This window comes from Ananas comosus, linkage group 6 (genome assembly GCF_001540865.1).
Source record: "Ananas comosus cultivar F153 linkage group 6, ASM154086v1, whole genome shotgun sequence".
Classification (NCBI taxonomy): domain Eukaryota; kingdom Viridiplantae; phylum Streptophyta; class Magnoliopsida; order Poales; family Bromeliaceae; genus Ananas; species Ananas comosus.
In genome coordinates, this window is record NC_033626.1 from 6183879 (window position 1) to 6199051 (window position 15173).

At 36.5% G+C, this 15173-nt stretch overlaps 1 protein-coding gene across 2 annotated transcripts in view; it reads left to right on the forward strand.

Annotated features, from left to right (window-relative positions):
- The window catches only part of LOC109712196 (eukaryotic translation initiation factor NCBP), a 29364-nt gene continuing 21544 nt past the window's right edge, over positions 7354–15173 (forward strand). The window contains exons 1-5 of one of the 2 annotated variants that reach the window (XM_020235627.1): positions 7354–7589; positions 8489–8689; positions 9533–9628; positions 9741–9845; positions 9991–10068. In XM_020235627.1, the coding sequence (XP_020091216.1) occupies positions 7560–7589; positions 8489–8689; positions 9533–9628; positions 9741–9845; positions 9991–10068 (510 nt within the window). In that variant the 5' untranslated portion in view covers positions 7354–7559. The remainder of the gene's footprint in view (positions 7590–8488; positions 8690–9532; positions 9629–9740; positions 9846–9990; positions 10069–15173) is intronic. The other variant, XM_020235629.1, reaches the window with a different exon arrangement.

A 15173-nucleotide genomic window follows, 5' to 3' on the forward strand; every position in this document is an offset into this window, starting at 1 on the left:
GTCGACTCGAGACTCGTCTACCCTGAAAGGGAAGCGACCTATGCACCAATCTCACTGGATCAATCACCGTCCCCGTGATGATCCATTGATCGGGAGCATTTAGGAATTAACCACCAATGACACATGTCTCAAATTCTCAACTCTTGAGAATATATGTCATCATCTTATTAATTCCTTGGACGATTCATGGACACATACACAACATGAATGGAAATAATAACCCAAATTTATTCATAATATTTTAAAATCAAATACAAAATTATGTCCTAGAAAGAATACATGTGTCGACCTGGTTGGCTTCTAGGGCATATATCTAACACCGTCGCCACCGAAGGTAGCGGCGGGAAAAAAAAGCCCGACGTGGTGGTGGACGCCGCACCACCGGAACGAAGGCCCGTCCAGCCGAAACCAATACCTAAACGAGTAAGTGAATGTTGCAACGCTACTTGTAAATACTGCAATATTCGTCAAGCCATGTAAAATTTGCCAAGTAATCGCATTCTTTCATGAATTTGAAAATAGGCCCCCATAGTGATCAACATCTCCTCCTCGGAAGAGGAGAAGCCCGTTGAGGCGCTGGCACCCGCACCACACCGAAATAAAAGCAAGCCCAGTCGGAACCTAAACCTAAAAGGGCTAAACGGGTATGTGAATGTTACAACGCTACTTACAAATAGTGCAATATTTGGTCAATCCGTATAATATTAGCAAAGTAATTGTGTATTTCTCTAAATTTTGCATTCTTTTATAAATATGCCAATAGGCCCCCGTAGTGATCGACGTCCCACCCTCGGAAGAAAGGAAAAAGTCAAAAAAACAAACGGTCGCAAGGAGTATTGCAAAAATGGGGTTGAAGTACTATGATAAGGGCGTGCTACTGACAGAGGACTAGAATTTAATAGAAAAATTCATTTTTAGCGACACCTCCGTGGTACGCGTGCCCTTGAAGAACATTGACATAGGTCGAAAGGAATTAGTGGACCTTAGTAGCCACATGGCATTCATCAACTCTGACTAGCATCTCTTGGAACATTGACATAGGGTCAGCGACGACGGCACGTTGGTAGTCGCTGGAGGTTGGGCATGGCCATAGGAGGGGGCTAAAGGTGTGGATCACCTAGGGATGGTCTACGGCAGAGGTGAAGGATGCATGGTGGATAAAAATGGTGGAGGAGAGGCCATCAAGCTTTTCCGGCGGCCGGGGAAGCTTGTCGGCGGTCGAGGTGCGCGCACGGCTAGGGCAGTGATCTGTTTATGATAGCTAGGGCGTAGCTGGGGGACTAGGTCGGCTAGATCTAGGGTTTTGCGCAAAGAAACCCTATATGCACTTTATATATAATGCGCAATTTGCAGAAAAGTCCCCACAAGCTAACTTATTTAAGCTGAGTCCCTGCTAGGGAGTGTAACTTGCGCGTATGCACCTCGATGTTCAAAACCACGCAAAACGATACATAAAATATACGGAGTTTTGCAACTTTTCCGTTTTGCCACTCTCGACCCCTCAGCTAACATTTCACGATTCTCGGAGATCCGTCCGTCGAATTTCCGATCGGATCACGCCAGTGCGTTCAGCACGACTGGGGCATCGAATATACCATTTCGTTTCGTCTGAATTGGTTGTCGATTCGCAACGAAACTCATCCCCTCTCCAATATTCCAAACACCATAGATCTATCTATATATATATACAAATCTAATAAACTCCATTTTTCTCGAATATCGTGCATCAAATCTAAAATCCGTCCGTACCATTGGTTCCAGAATAGCCGAACCGTTCAAAACGAGATATTGGATTGCTATAATCGGAGTCCAATACGCACCAGAAACCATCTCCACTCGTTGGCTTCTCCGAAAAATCGGAGTTACTGTTCACTTTAAGTCATTACTAAAGTTCGCGTAACTACTCCATCCTAACTCGTTTTCTCTTGAAATTTGACGAGTGTTTATATAATTAAATTACACATAAAAATATCATCAACACAGAGTTTATCTGTACAGCAAAAATCTCAATCCTTACAGAGAGAGAAAAAGAGGAGTTCATTTTTTTAATATGTTATCTCTTGGGAAGGTAAAAAAATTTAATTTTTTAATATATTATTTCTTAGAAAAGTGAAAAGACAAAGAGATCTTTTGGTAGGAGAGAGAGGTGTAAAGAAACAAATTTTCTCTTGGAAAAGTGAAAAGATTTATTTTTTTAATATATTATTTTTTGAGAAGGTGAAAGATAAATAGAAAATTTATTAGTTAGAGAAGAAAGAGGTGTAACATGGAAAGTGAAACTACTTTTTGTCTCTTGGGATGGTAAAACGATTTATATTTTTTAATATATTATTTCTTGGGAAAATAAAAAGGCAAAGATATCTTTTCGTAGAAGGGAGAGAAGTGCAGAAAAACAAATTTTCTTTTAAGAATGTGAAAAGATTTATTTTTAATATATTATTTTTTTAAAATGTGAAAGTTAAAGAGAGAATTTGGTAGGACAGAGAGGATTAGAGAAAAAAGAAAGAGGGGTAGAGAAACTCAGGGAAGAGAGACATATAGATAGAGACAAATAAGATTGTAGGGATGACAAAAGAAAAGAAAGGGATCTCATATGACGTGGAGGCAGAAAAAACTGTCACGTGGATAGAAGGAACCATTAAATTATATATACTAGTGAAGGCCCGCGCTTCGCTGCGGAAGATTTATGCATTTTTTAAAATATTTTGAACAAACTAATATATTTCTATATTTATGTTGTTATCATTTTTAAAAATTTAAATTTAAATTTTTTAATTTTCAAATCTAATTTTAAATTTTAAACTTTAAAAAATTAAAGAGCTAAAATATATATATATATATATATATATATATATATATTTAAATAGAGAGAAATAAAAAATAATTTGAAAATTGCAGAGAGCAGAGAGGGAAAAAAACAAAAAGAGCATTGTCCGCGCCGCGCCGCGCCCCGCCCCGCGCTTCAGCGTGTCCGCGCCACACCGCGGGCCGCCTCACGCTCCTGCGTTTTTTTATTTCATAAATTAAGAGAAAACAATTAAAGAAAAAGACACAAAAATACAAAAAAAATTAGAAAAAAGATTAATTTTACATTAAAAAAAAATAGTAATTTTGCTCTTATTTTGGGCTTTCGTAAAATATTACTATTCAGGACCAATCAAATTTGAAGGGAACTATTATTATCTCTCATAATTTTTTATCCAATAATTAAAAAGTTGAAAATACCGACCGCTTTATGCTTTCGATAGCACAACAACTTTACACAGAAATATATAGATAGTATTTCATAGATGCCACCATATATATTAGTATACATAATAATTAGCAGTTTAACATATATATAAAAATTTTGGCTAATATTTCATCAAATACAGAGAGAGCGAGAGAGAGAGAGATGTATATAACCCGCGCAATTTGAGATCGCAATCAAAACTCTAAAAACAATGACAAAAAAAATATTTTGACAATTTGTTTAATTTTCTAACAAAAAACTCCATTAATTATTGCGTTAAAACTATAAAAGGTTTGAGACTTAAGGTACTGTTGTTTGAAAAAAAAAGAAAAAGAAAGAGAAAATAGATGAGAGTGAGAGGTGCTTCACCGACCTCTTGCATGAACCGAACAGAGATGCCCGAGTTGCAGCATCCTTTGCTTGTGGAGATCTCATATGCGGCCTCCACTCCTCTCCCTTTCTCTAACCCATTCTCAACTTTGTTTCCACTCTTTCTCTCTCGTTGTCACACACACTCTCTCTCTCTCTCTCTCTCTCTCACGTTTACCCAAAGAGAGAGAGAGAGACCACAAAAGAAGATCTAGCAAAAGAGAGCTACTCCAAGGGTATATATATATATATATATATATATATTCTTCTCTCTATCAATTCTATATATTTTTTATATTCATTATGCACGTAAGTGAAGATGTTAATATAAATTTCTGGATCTGTTTCTGAGTGGATATGTTTATATATAGGAACAATTGCTTATATACCCCTGAAAAGTTCCCGACTTTTCAATTTATCCCTCTTAGATGGCTAATATTGAAAATACCTTTTTTACGTTCCAACTTATTTCTAATATATCCCTAGAGTTAAAATTTGTTAATGAACTCTGTTATTTCTGTAAAATTACTATTTTGCCTTTTCAAATATATCATTTTACTATCACTGGCTTTCTTATTTGCTCTTAAAGTCAGGTGCACTAAAAGTATTTTGATTTTTGGTCTTTTCCAATATACTTCTCTACTGTTACCAANGAACTTAAGTTCAGGGTGGAGCTCTTATTCAGCAATTATTGGTTCAATTCAGATAAATTAAAAGAGAAATCTGGTTCAAAGATAGAAATATATAGAGCAATTGGTTTGGTTCGATCTAATGAAGTTGACCCGCTTCAGTATTATTGGTTCGGTTCAGATAATTAAAAAAGAAATCTGGTTCAAAGATGGAAATATATAGAATAATTGATTCTGTCCAATGAAGCAAGTTGATCTGGTTCGAATCAAGCACAAACAGAGAAAAATTATAAATTATTTGAAGAACTTGAGCCAGTTCAAGATGGCACCCAACAACCCGATTTGGTTCAAACAAAGAAAGAGAAATTGGTGGAGCCCACATTTAATTTAACAAAGAAAGAGAATGATACTATGTGGCAAAGTTTAAGAAAAATAATGTATAGATTTGTATGGATAGATTATTAATTTTAAATTTTTTAGACCAACTTAATAACAAATCTCAGCTTATTTTTGAAAAGATTTGTCTATATCTATACCTATACCTACCTATACATTATTTTTCTTAAACTTTGCCACATGGCATCCTTCTTTTTCTTTGTTAAATTAAATGTGGACTCCTCCAATTTCTCTTTCTTTGTTTGAACCAAACCAAATTGTTGGTTGCCACTTTCAGCCGGCTCAAGTCTTCCAAATAATTATATAATTTTTTTCTGTTTATGCTTGAATCGAACCAGATCAATTTGCTTCATTGGATCGAATTAATTATTTATATATTTCCATCTTTGAATCAATTTTTTTTTTTAATTATCTGAACCGAACCAATAATATTGAACCGAGTCAACTTACTTCATTAGATCGAACCAAACCAATTGCTCTATTTTTTTCTATCTTTGAACCAGATTTCTCTTTTAATTTATCTGAACTGAACCAATAATTGTTGAATAAGAGTTTCATCCTGAACTAGCTCAAGTTCTCTTCTTTTTTTGCTTGAACTGAACTAGATTTCTTTTTCTTTGCTTGAACAAAATCGATGCCCTCTTTCTTGCTTGAACCAAGCTCGGTCAAATATATACCATTTTCCTCTTCTCTTTGTTTTTATAGAAATTCTCATTAAGGATTTTTTTTAGAAAAAAAATTAATTGATATTTGTATTAATTTATTATTAATATTGATATAAAATATGATGATAAAGTATATTTAGCAAACATATAATGTCTTTATTTATTTATTTTTTAACTGTTGATTCATACATATATTGTTTACACGTTTGAATAATTTATAATAAATAAATATAAATTATTTAAAATATTATGAAAAGATATATTATTAATATTTTAAATTTTTTGTTTTGTTTTGGTTTTTTTTTTTTGTCGCATCGCACGATTTAGTAGTTTACTAGTGTTGAACCCGCGCTTCGCTGCGGCCAATTTTGACACTAATATTCTAATATAAATTTTAAAATAATTTTGATGCCAATATTTTAATATGAATTATTATATATAATCACAAAAAAGACAATACAATCAGGTATATAAGCAAGCAGAATATATAAAATCTGACAGCCAAATGTACTGATTGATATACTCAAAAAGAAAGTGAAGCTTCTTCACGTGCAAAAATTTTATGAACACTGTGTTCATATGAAATTATTTGGGGATATTTTGGATGGACGCCATGTGGCACTACGGCCACGTGGGACATCATCCCGCTGCTCTGCCTGTTAGGAGAGCAGTGGAATTTTTTTCGATGCACCAGGTTCACCTCTTTTTCTTTAAAATTTTATTTTTTATTTTTAAATATAATTTAATATAATAGATATATATTTTATGATATCTAAAAATATATATGCAAAAGGATTTTAAATCATAAACCATAAATTCTTTTACATATATTTTTAAAATATCATAATATATATTAGATTATAATTAAAAAATAAAAAATAAAATTTTAAAACAAAAAAATGGTGCACCGGGTGCACCAAAAAAAAAGCACTACTCTCCCAAAAGCAGAGTAACGGGGCGTGGGGAGGTGTTACGCGGCGCCCATCGGAGGCGTCCGAGTGCCACGCGGCGGCCAAACGCCGTATCCCCAAATTTCTTTCTATGGGCACAATGCCAGAAAATTTTTGCCACTTCTTCACCCCCTTTCACCACCATTTTTCTCTTTTATGCTCCCGAAGCAGACCCTTTTCCCCTTTTATGCTCCCAAAGCAGCGGGATGGTAAATAGGCTTCGACTCGTCACGGGCAAAGGGTATAGATCAGGCTCGGGTCGTCGACGATGGACACAGCGGCGGCAACGGCTTGGACGGCTTGGGCGGTGGACACAGCACCAACGACGGCTTCAGCGATGACGACGGCAGACGCGATGGCGGTGGCGGCGGCAGACGCAGAGGACAGAGCGAGCGCAGTGGCGGCCGCAGGCGTGGTGGGCGCGGTGGTGGTCGCGGATGCGATGGACGCGGTGGCGGCGACTTCCTGTCAACTGTAAATATATATGTATATTTTTTTAAATTTGTAATTTTTTTTTTAATCCTTCTCTTCTTCTCCACTCTCTTTCTCTTTTTTTTTTCTCTCTCTTTTTTTTTTAAACTTCTTCCTTAATGTTCACAGTACGCTCTTTTTTTTTTTTTCTATTTTTTTAGTTTTTTTTAAGTATTGATGAAGCCTCCTCTTGTGCCGTCCGCGGATCCTCCGTGTGATTCCCCCCCTGCTCGAGCTTCTTTCTCAAGTTATTTATAAAGCTCAAGTATAAATTTTCAAAATTTTTTCATATCTTAAAGAGATTTTTAAGATATTGGGAAATATGTGATCCCGGATTTTTCGGGATCTTGTTGACTGGGTAGAGATGGAGGTGGAGAAGAGAGAGATAGAGGGAGGAGAGAGAGAGAGGGAGACCTAGGGAGGAGAGATAAAGGGTCACAGGTTCCTAGAAAGAGAGATGGAGGAGAAGAGAGAGATAAAGAGACTTAGTGCACAGGACCTAACAAAAAAAATGCATGACGTGGGAGCACAAAAAAGTGCCACGTATATCTTTAGAGACTGTCAAATTATGTATTTGTTAAGGATATTTAAAATTTCAACTGTTGTATTAAAAACTAGCGGATGCTATTGCATCAACTTTCACTTTTTCCCTTCCTAACCCTAAATTCCTCTTTCTTCCAAACCCTAATTCCACTTCCCTGTTTTTCTTCACGCCTCACACACACAACCGACTCTCTCTCTCTCTCTCTCTCTCTCTCGCTCTACGCCCGAAGACTCCGGCAGCGCTCTTCAATCGTCACCGTTCGCACACCCCCGGCAGCGCACTCTTCGCCGTTCGCATATCCCGATGGAACTCCGGCAGCAGCGCTTTCAACAGGTTCGTTCTTCGTTTTCCATTGATCTTCATCATTTTTTTTTAAAATTCTTCTTATGGTTTTTTGAGCAGAATGTGAGGGATTTTCTTTCTTGAGCTTCTAATTAGAGTTTGATGTGATTTTTTTTTTTTAAATTTTGAAGTACATTTCGAATTGTTGTGATGTAAACTTGTAATGCATTTTTATTTGGACAATGTGTTATGTAGTAAAGGAGTTTATGTTGTTGTGTTTACTTTAAATTATTGTGATTTGCTACAGATTAATTTTTTTTTTTTATATTACTCTTTGTTGTTCACGTCTATTGCTTATAAAATGTATTGTAATGTCTAATCGAGCTGTGAGTCAAATATGAGCACGAGATAACGAGCCGAGTTACGAGCTAACGAGCTAACAAGTAAGGTAGCATTGAATAGTCAAGCTAACGAGCCGAAAACGAGCTAGCTCAAATAAATTGCGAGCCGATCACGAGCTGGACATTTCGAGTTTGTCACGAGCCCGAGCTGAACACGAGCTGACCTTGAATACTTTCGAGCCGATCTCGAGCTGGCTCCAGCTCGTTCGTGTTCGGCTCGTTGATAGCCCTACCTAACAACCTCACAAAAAATCACACAACCTATAAAAAAATAATAACAGTCTAAAAATGGTGAATTACTCACAACTTTCTAATACTAGTAAACGATTCACTATATTTCTCATTTCTGTGAGTCAGTAAAAGGAAGGTAGATTAGCCAAATAAAATTTTGAAAAAAATATTTGGTAAATTAAAATTTTTATAAAGTTACTGTAAAAAAAGTCCCCATTTTGTATTTACCGATTTAGCCCAAATTCTTGAGTATATATTCAACAGAAACACATACATCTTTTAGGTACTGTTATATTTTGTTATTTTTTGTTGATTAAGAAAAGGGCACTGCAGACGAAGTTGGATACTATTGAAAAGATGGAACCTATGGAGAAAAAGGACGCAGAGATCAGCGGTGTTATCGCCCCTCCGCCGCCCGCCGCTGCCGCCGGTGGTGCTACGCCCACTGATGCCGAGTCCGAAGTGGAAGACTACGAGCGCCAAGCTCGCGAGCTTAAAGCCGGCCTTCATCCCTTGAAGGTTTTTTTTTTCTTTTTCTTTTTTTTATTCTTTTTGTAATCCTTCTTTTTCTCTTAGATCTTTGCTTCTCCTGATGCACTTTAGGGCATAACCAATCCGTTCGAGGGATTTGAACCCCCTAGAGAGATAGTAGAAGGAAAGGGGGAGGAGGGAAAAAGATATTGGAGAAAGGCAGTTTATTTCATTCACTATTGATAAAACCCTTACACTACATATTTGTAGGCTCTATGACTACGAATAGATATTCTGATTGAAAATGAGCAAAATACCATAAAGTTTCTCCTTTGTTTTGTTTCTGTCTAGATGGAGTTTTGGCTCGAAAATTTTCTTTTATTTTGATTTACAATCTATATCTTCCTAGAAGGCGCTGGAATTACAATTTTTTTTTTTTTTTTCTATTTCTGCATCTGATTATTCGGTGTTTTGTGAACTTCCTCAATCTATAGATTAGACATAAATAATTATCGCTTGTGGGTGTGGTGAAGTTTGCAATTATGGTATTTTTCATACGAACTTGTGGCGGCTGGGAAAGAGTATTGTGATGGGTTAGCAGATTATCTTTTCGTATACCTGAAGATAGTGGTTAGTCAGTGATTGGGAAAGTATCATCACTATATGGCAAAGTTAATCATTTGCCTGGAGCTAGCAGTTACTGCACAAAAAAGCTTTAATTTTGGCTTCTTTATATTATATGCGTACTGTAATAGTTGATTCAAATGATCTGGTGAGATGTTGAGATGTTGAGATGTTATGAACGGTTGAAGGGATTGAGTCTTGTCGTATTTGTTTCCTTCTCTTGATATTTATTTATTTATTTATTTACTTATATTTTTATGATGGCAGCATAAGTTTGTGTTTTGGTACACGAGACGGGCACCTGGGGTTAGGTCACAGACATCATATGAGGACAATATTAAGACACTAGTGGACTTTAGTACGGTATGATACTTTTCAAACTATAAGTAGATGATCATATGATAATTAGTTTTATTTTATGCTGTTATGCAGTTTCCACTATTGGAATACTGAATTTGCTTACTGATGTGTATAGGTTGAAGGATTTTGGGTTTGCTATTGCCATCTTGCACGTCCTTCCTCTCTCCCAAGTCCAACAGATCTGCATCTTTTTAAAGAGGGTATTCGCCCTTTATGGGAGGTACACTTTTAGTTGTGTGGTTCTATTCGTTTCTAACGTGTCTAAATAAAGCCATCATTAGAAAAGCCATTTTAGAAAACTCATTATGTCTTTAGTTAATAAAGGAAATGCACCTAGTTGTTACCTAAAGAAAGTTTATCTGTAGGATGCTGCAAATTGCAATGGTGGGAAGTGGATAATACGATTCAAAAAAATTGTTTCAGGCCGTTTCTGGGAAGACTTGGTAAGTATATGGGTTCTTTCAGCTATTGAAGTTCTGTTAATGCTATTAGCCTCCTGCTTGACTACATAGCACTCTTCCCATCTTTCTTCTTTTTTTTTATGAATACTTCTATTGTGATTGTTGATGTTTACTTTATTGTTTGCACTATGTACTTGTTGTTGTTTTATTGATATATCTGTCAAAAGTAAATGAGCTACACGTATATCGGTATATAAGCAAACTGAATGAGCACTAAAATATGATAGTTTTGACAGCTGTAATGTGATTTAAGAGATACATGGACAACTTAATTTATATGTGAAATAAATGCACCTCTACATCTAAACAATATTGTAGAATTTTTGATAATGAGTAATTAATCATCTAAGCTACTTGTTATGGCTTATTTAAAGTCGTTTGATGTCATGACTTCATTTCTGGGTTTCTCTTCATTCCTGCTTCATATTTTTAATTGCATATCTTTGTCTGAAGATTGATTCTTTTATCTTGTAGCTGAAGTATATCTCTATCAATGTAACTATCAAATAGAAAGCGGTTAATCATTTTCATCTGAGAAAACACTCTTATTGATAACAAGCAAGGAAATACGTTACTTGCTTCTATAGCTTATGAAAAATCATTAATGTCTAAAACTAGATTGGGAGTTATTCTTCCAATCATGATTTCTTATTTTAGTTAAATTATTGTGTTACTGACTGTTGATTTTTACGCTTTCTTTTGTATCTTGTATTTCAGTATCTTTCAGTTAAAATATCTGTAATGTAGAGAGGGATTATCCATTTGTACTTTTAGACTTGATGAATATGCATTACACAAATAGAACAGGATAGCTATTACTTTTTCCTTGATGTGCTAAATCTACTCACACCTTAGGCGTACTGCTATCTATTCACTATTTGTTTATTTAGGGCCTTTTCCTTAGTTGATCCAAAGTCCTGTGTGCTAGATTAACTTATATACTTGTTCCATAGCTCGTATAGTCTTGGAAGCCGCGCGGGCTGCTTTCATAAACAAATAAAATAAGATGATTCATATTGTAACATATCTAGTATGTGGATCGCCTGATTGCTCAATTCTAACTAACCAACTATGACTACTGTCATAGTGCTAGTGAAAGTTAATTATATTGTTTCATTATTAACCAATGATCTTGCCGGCCTCCGCCCATCTTTACTTATCCGATCATATTTTTCTCGGTATCTGCAGACTTTGCGGCCCTTTCCCTTAAATTTGGGTTGCAAAAGTAAATTTAGGATTCAAAAAGTCTGAGATGGGCTCAGTGCTCCTAGTATGAAGAGAACTAGCCAGTTGACTGCTTGGTTGACTGCAATTATTATAACAATAGTAGAAACAGAGAAACCCCTTTTAATTTCCTTATCATATTATGTCCAACCCTTTAGAGCTTCTTTTTATTAAATAATTCTTTAGTTTATATGAAGTCACATTAACTATTGGCACATGCAGATGATATTTGGGATTTAATTGGATCATAATACTTTTGTCGGGAGTAGATAAAGCTACCAAAGAATGGGGTTCATACGTGTATAAGATATATAAACCTAGTATCCTACTTGAATCCCATGGGAAATTGAAAGGAGAATGTATATTTTTGTACTCTGTAGGATCAACTCATTCCAACAGACACCTAATATACTAATAAGTTTAAAAACTTGGTGATTATTTCTTACTTTGCAACCTTGGTTGTTTTTCTTTTTCAATTTCTCAACTTATGTAAATGGTTGATTAGCTTGTATGTATAACCTTAATACAGCGTATCTGTTGTTTTCTAACAATATATGTGTACTTGGGACCTGTTGATGCTCATTAAGTTATGTTGAATTTGAAAGTGGATATTTGAATTTAAAATCTAAATTTAAAATCTTACGGTTTAATTGTAAATTTAAAATTTCAAAACTTAAAAATTTAAATTAAAAATCTAAACTAAAATTTAAAATTTTGAATTTGGAAAATTTTAAATTAAAATGTGAAGACTTATGTTTGTGGAGAAAACATGAAGTTGAAGATGTTAGAAAGCAGTTAAACTCCGACATTTCAACATTTCAACATTTTAAACTATATTTATTAATTTTTATATGACAAAAATTGAAGAAGAATATAAAACTGACACTTAACACCTTCAAAATAGGCGTCAAAATAATTATGTAATAGATGACAATGTATTATTTCTTATTGTTACTGTCGCGCCCCCGCCCCGGAACCCCTACCAATTTGGTCCGGTTCGGGCGCGGCGGACAGACGCCGAACGGACAGGACCTTCCCTGTCCGCCCAAGGCCAAACAACCTGATCAAGTACAATTAAGCGCCTAGGAATTGCTTAAATAACATACATGATCAAATACGATGCACACAAGTGTAATACAACTAAGAGCAAGAACCACAAGTAATGTACAAGCATATAAAGAGAGGTAGTCTAACTATTACAACCATTCAATAGTTACATCATTTGGTTACATTACATTTTCATCTTCCAAAATGTAAATACATGTTTTTTTTCTTTCCAAAATACATCATAGCTCTCCAATGCCTATCCAAAATATACATCTTTTAGTGCACGAGGGTACTCTATATGCAAAAAGGAAAGCTACAAACTACTCACTTAGGGCGCTATGCCCTTGCCGCGATCCTCGCTCGGCTCACCCCTGTGTGTACTTGTCCCCCAAAACCACACGAGGTGAGAACTATATAAATATAGTTCCCAGTGGGTTCGGCTGCCGACTCCGCCGGTTTTTCCACTATGTCTAAGCAGGCACAGATAGAGAGATAGATAGATAGATAGAGAAATAAACTACAACTACTCTATCATGCCTCCAACAATAGTAATGAGATTACTTATGCAATAACTACTATCATGCTGATATGATGTCAAGAGTATATAGGGTACATAGCAATGTAATCTACAACATACACTATGTCTACTCAAGATAATGATGCAATTCTACTTTGCCATTTATGTTTATTACCCAATCTACTTGGCTAACCCGTAGGTTAAGCCCTCGACTCACGCTCAATTTCATAGGTGAGGAGAATCTGCACTCGCACACCGAGACCGTCTGCGGGACAACTACGTCTGCCCCTAGTGAAGTATTCCGGAGACTCGTGCCACGGTGGAGCGACCACCGACAGCGAAAACAGACTAGTGAGTATGATCCAATCCTCACGAGAGGATACCCTATCTACAAGGGTCAGAGTTCCTCTGCTGTACCATATACAATGCATCCTAGATGCCAGGATCTCTACCATCCCTAGAACCATGTCACATTTACTACTCTAGACCTGATGCCACTCGTTCGATCATTGTAGTAAGTTTTCTAGCTAGTTGACATGCCACTCGTTCATGTTTAGTGTTTCTACTACACTAGTTCAATGCTACTCTACTAGGCTATGTCCAAGTTCGGCTCTTTATGTCATTATAGGATTCTCATGCCACAAGACCCAATCCTCATGTTACCCTAGTCCATGTGTTCGACTCATAAGTTACACTATTAAGAAGCATGCAAGGAAAAGAAAATATACATCTATTAATCTTATAATGTAATATGATCAACATAAGTAACTTAGACATAAAAGGAAACCTGAATGCTTCGGGATGGACACCCCCCACCTCTTGAGGATATGGAGGCTTTAGAAATGCCCTCCAACGAACGTTACGATGACGTCTCGGCCTCTTAGGTCGAAATGAAGCTTGGTTGGCCTCGTTTCGCCAATATCTTTTCGCCCGCTCGACGAATCGAAAATCCGACTTCGCCCTTGCGTTTAGACACCTCTATGTTAGCTTCAAAGAGAGAAGAGAGGAAGAGGGAGAGGTCCAAAAGCCTTCCTAGCTTGATCTCCTTCTTCTTCTCCTTCCTTTTCCTCCTTTTTTTCCTTCTCTTTTCTTCTTCTTCCTCTCCTTTGTTCTTTCCTTTCTAGAGAGAGAGAAAGGGAGAAAGAGAGTGTATGAGGGAGAGAGTGGAATGAGAGAATGAGAGGGAGAGAGGGACCCATAAGCCCTCTAATGTAACAATATCCAGCTGGCCCCCTCAACTTTTAATCCTCTGCACAGCCCTCACTGGGTAGTCTGCGTGCGGAGGGAACGGTCTCCCCGACCTGGGACCGGTCCCCGAGATTGGGACTTCCAGGACTTAGCCAATTTCTGGCTTTTCTCGCTGGGCTCGCGTTCGGGGACCGGTCCCTCCCTTCCAGGGACCGGTTGCATCAAGAATCCCTGTAACCCCCAGCCTCGGGGTCCGGTCTCTCCCTGCCAGGGACCGGTCCCCGAGAGCAACTTTTGCCCAGTGTAGGTTTTACACTATTGCTCTCGTGGACTCGACTCTAAGGCTCTTTTGGTGATGTAGACCTCTTCGGCCTTTCCGAAGGTCACCAACACGACCCTTGGTCGTTTCTAAACGAAGTCTAACCCTCGTATTCGAGAATTCACTTCCTCACAGTTACGCAGCGAATGCATGTTACTTCTTTAAAAGGGAGTTAAAACTCCTACATTTCAGCATTTTATACTATATTAATTAATTTTTATATGATAAAAATTGAAGAAAAATATAAAATGGACACTTAACACCTTTAGAACAGGTGTTCCAAATAATTAGTAGATGACAATGTATTATTCTTATTGTCAGGCAATGAATGCATGTTACTTCAGCAGAAAGTGAATAAACACCTATATAGTGAAAAAGAAATTAAAGCATGAAGCAGGTTCACCACGCCACCGTAGACCAACCACTTAATTCATCCATGGTATCTCTTTAAACCTCTAACTTAATTTTAAAGTTATAAAATATTAAATTATAAATTACTACTATGTAACTCGTGAACCAATCAGTAATTTAAGTACTTTTTGGGTCCGGTCACTATACGATGACTCCCCCCCCGCCACCGTAGACCAACCACTTAATTCATCCATGGTATCTCTTTAAATCTCTAACTTAATTTTAAAGTTATAAAATATTAAATTATAAATTACTACTATATAACTTGTGAACCAATCAGTAATTTAAGTACTTTTTGGGTCCGGTCACTATACGATGACTCCCCCCCTCCCCCTACTGTTAATTTCTAAACTATGTAATGTTTGATAACTTATGTATAAA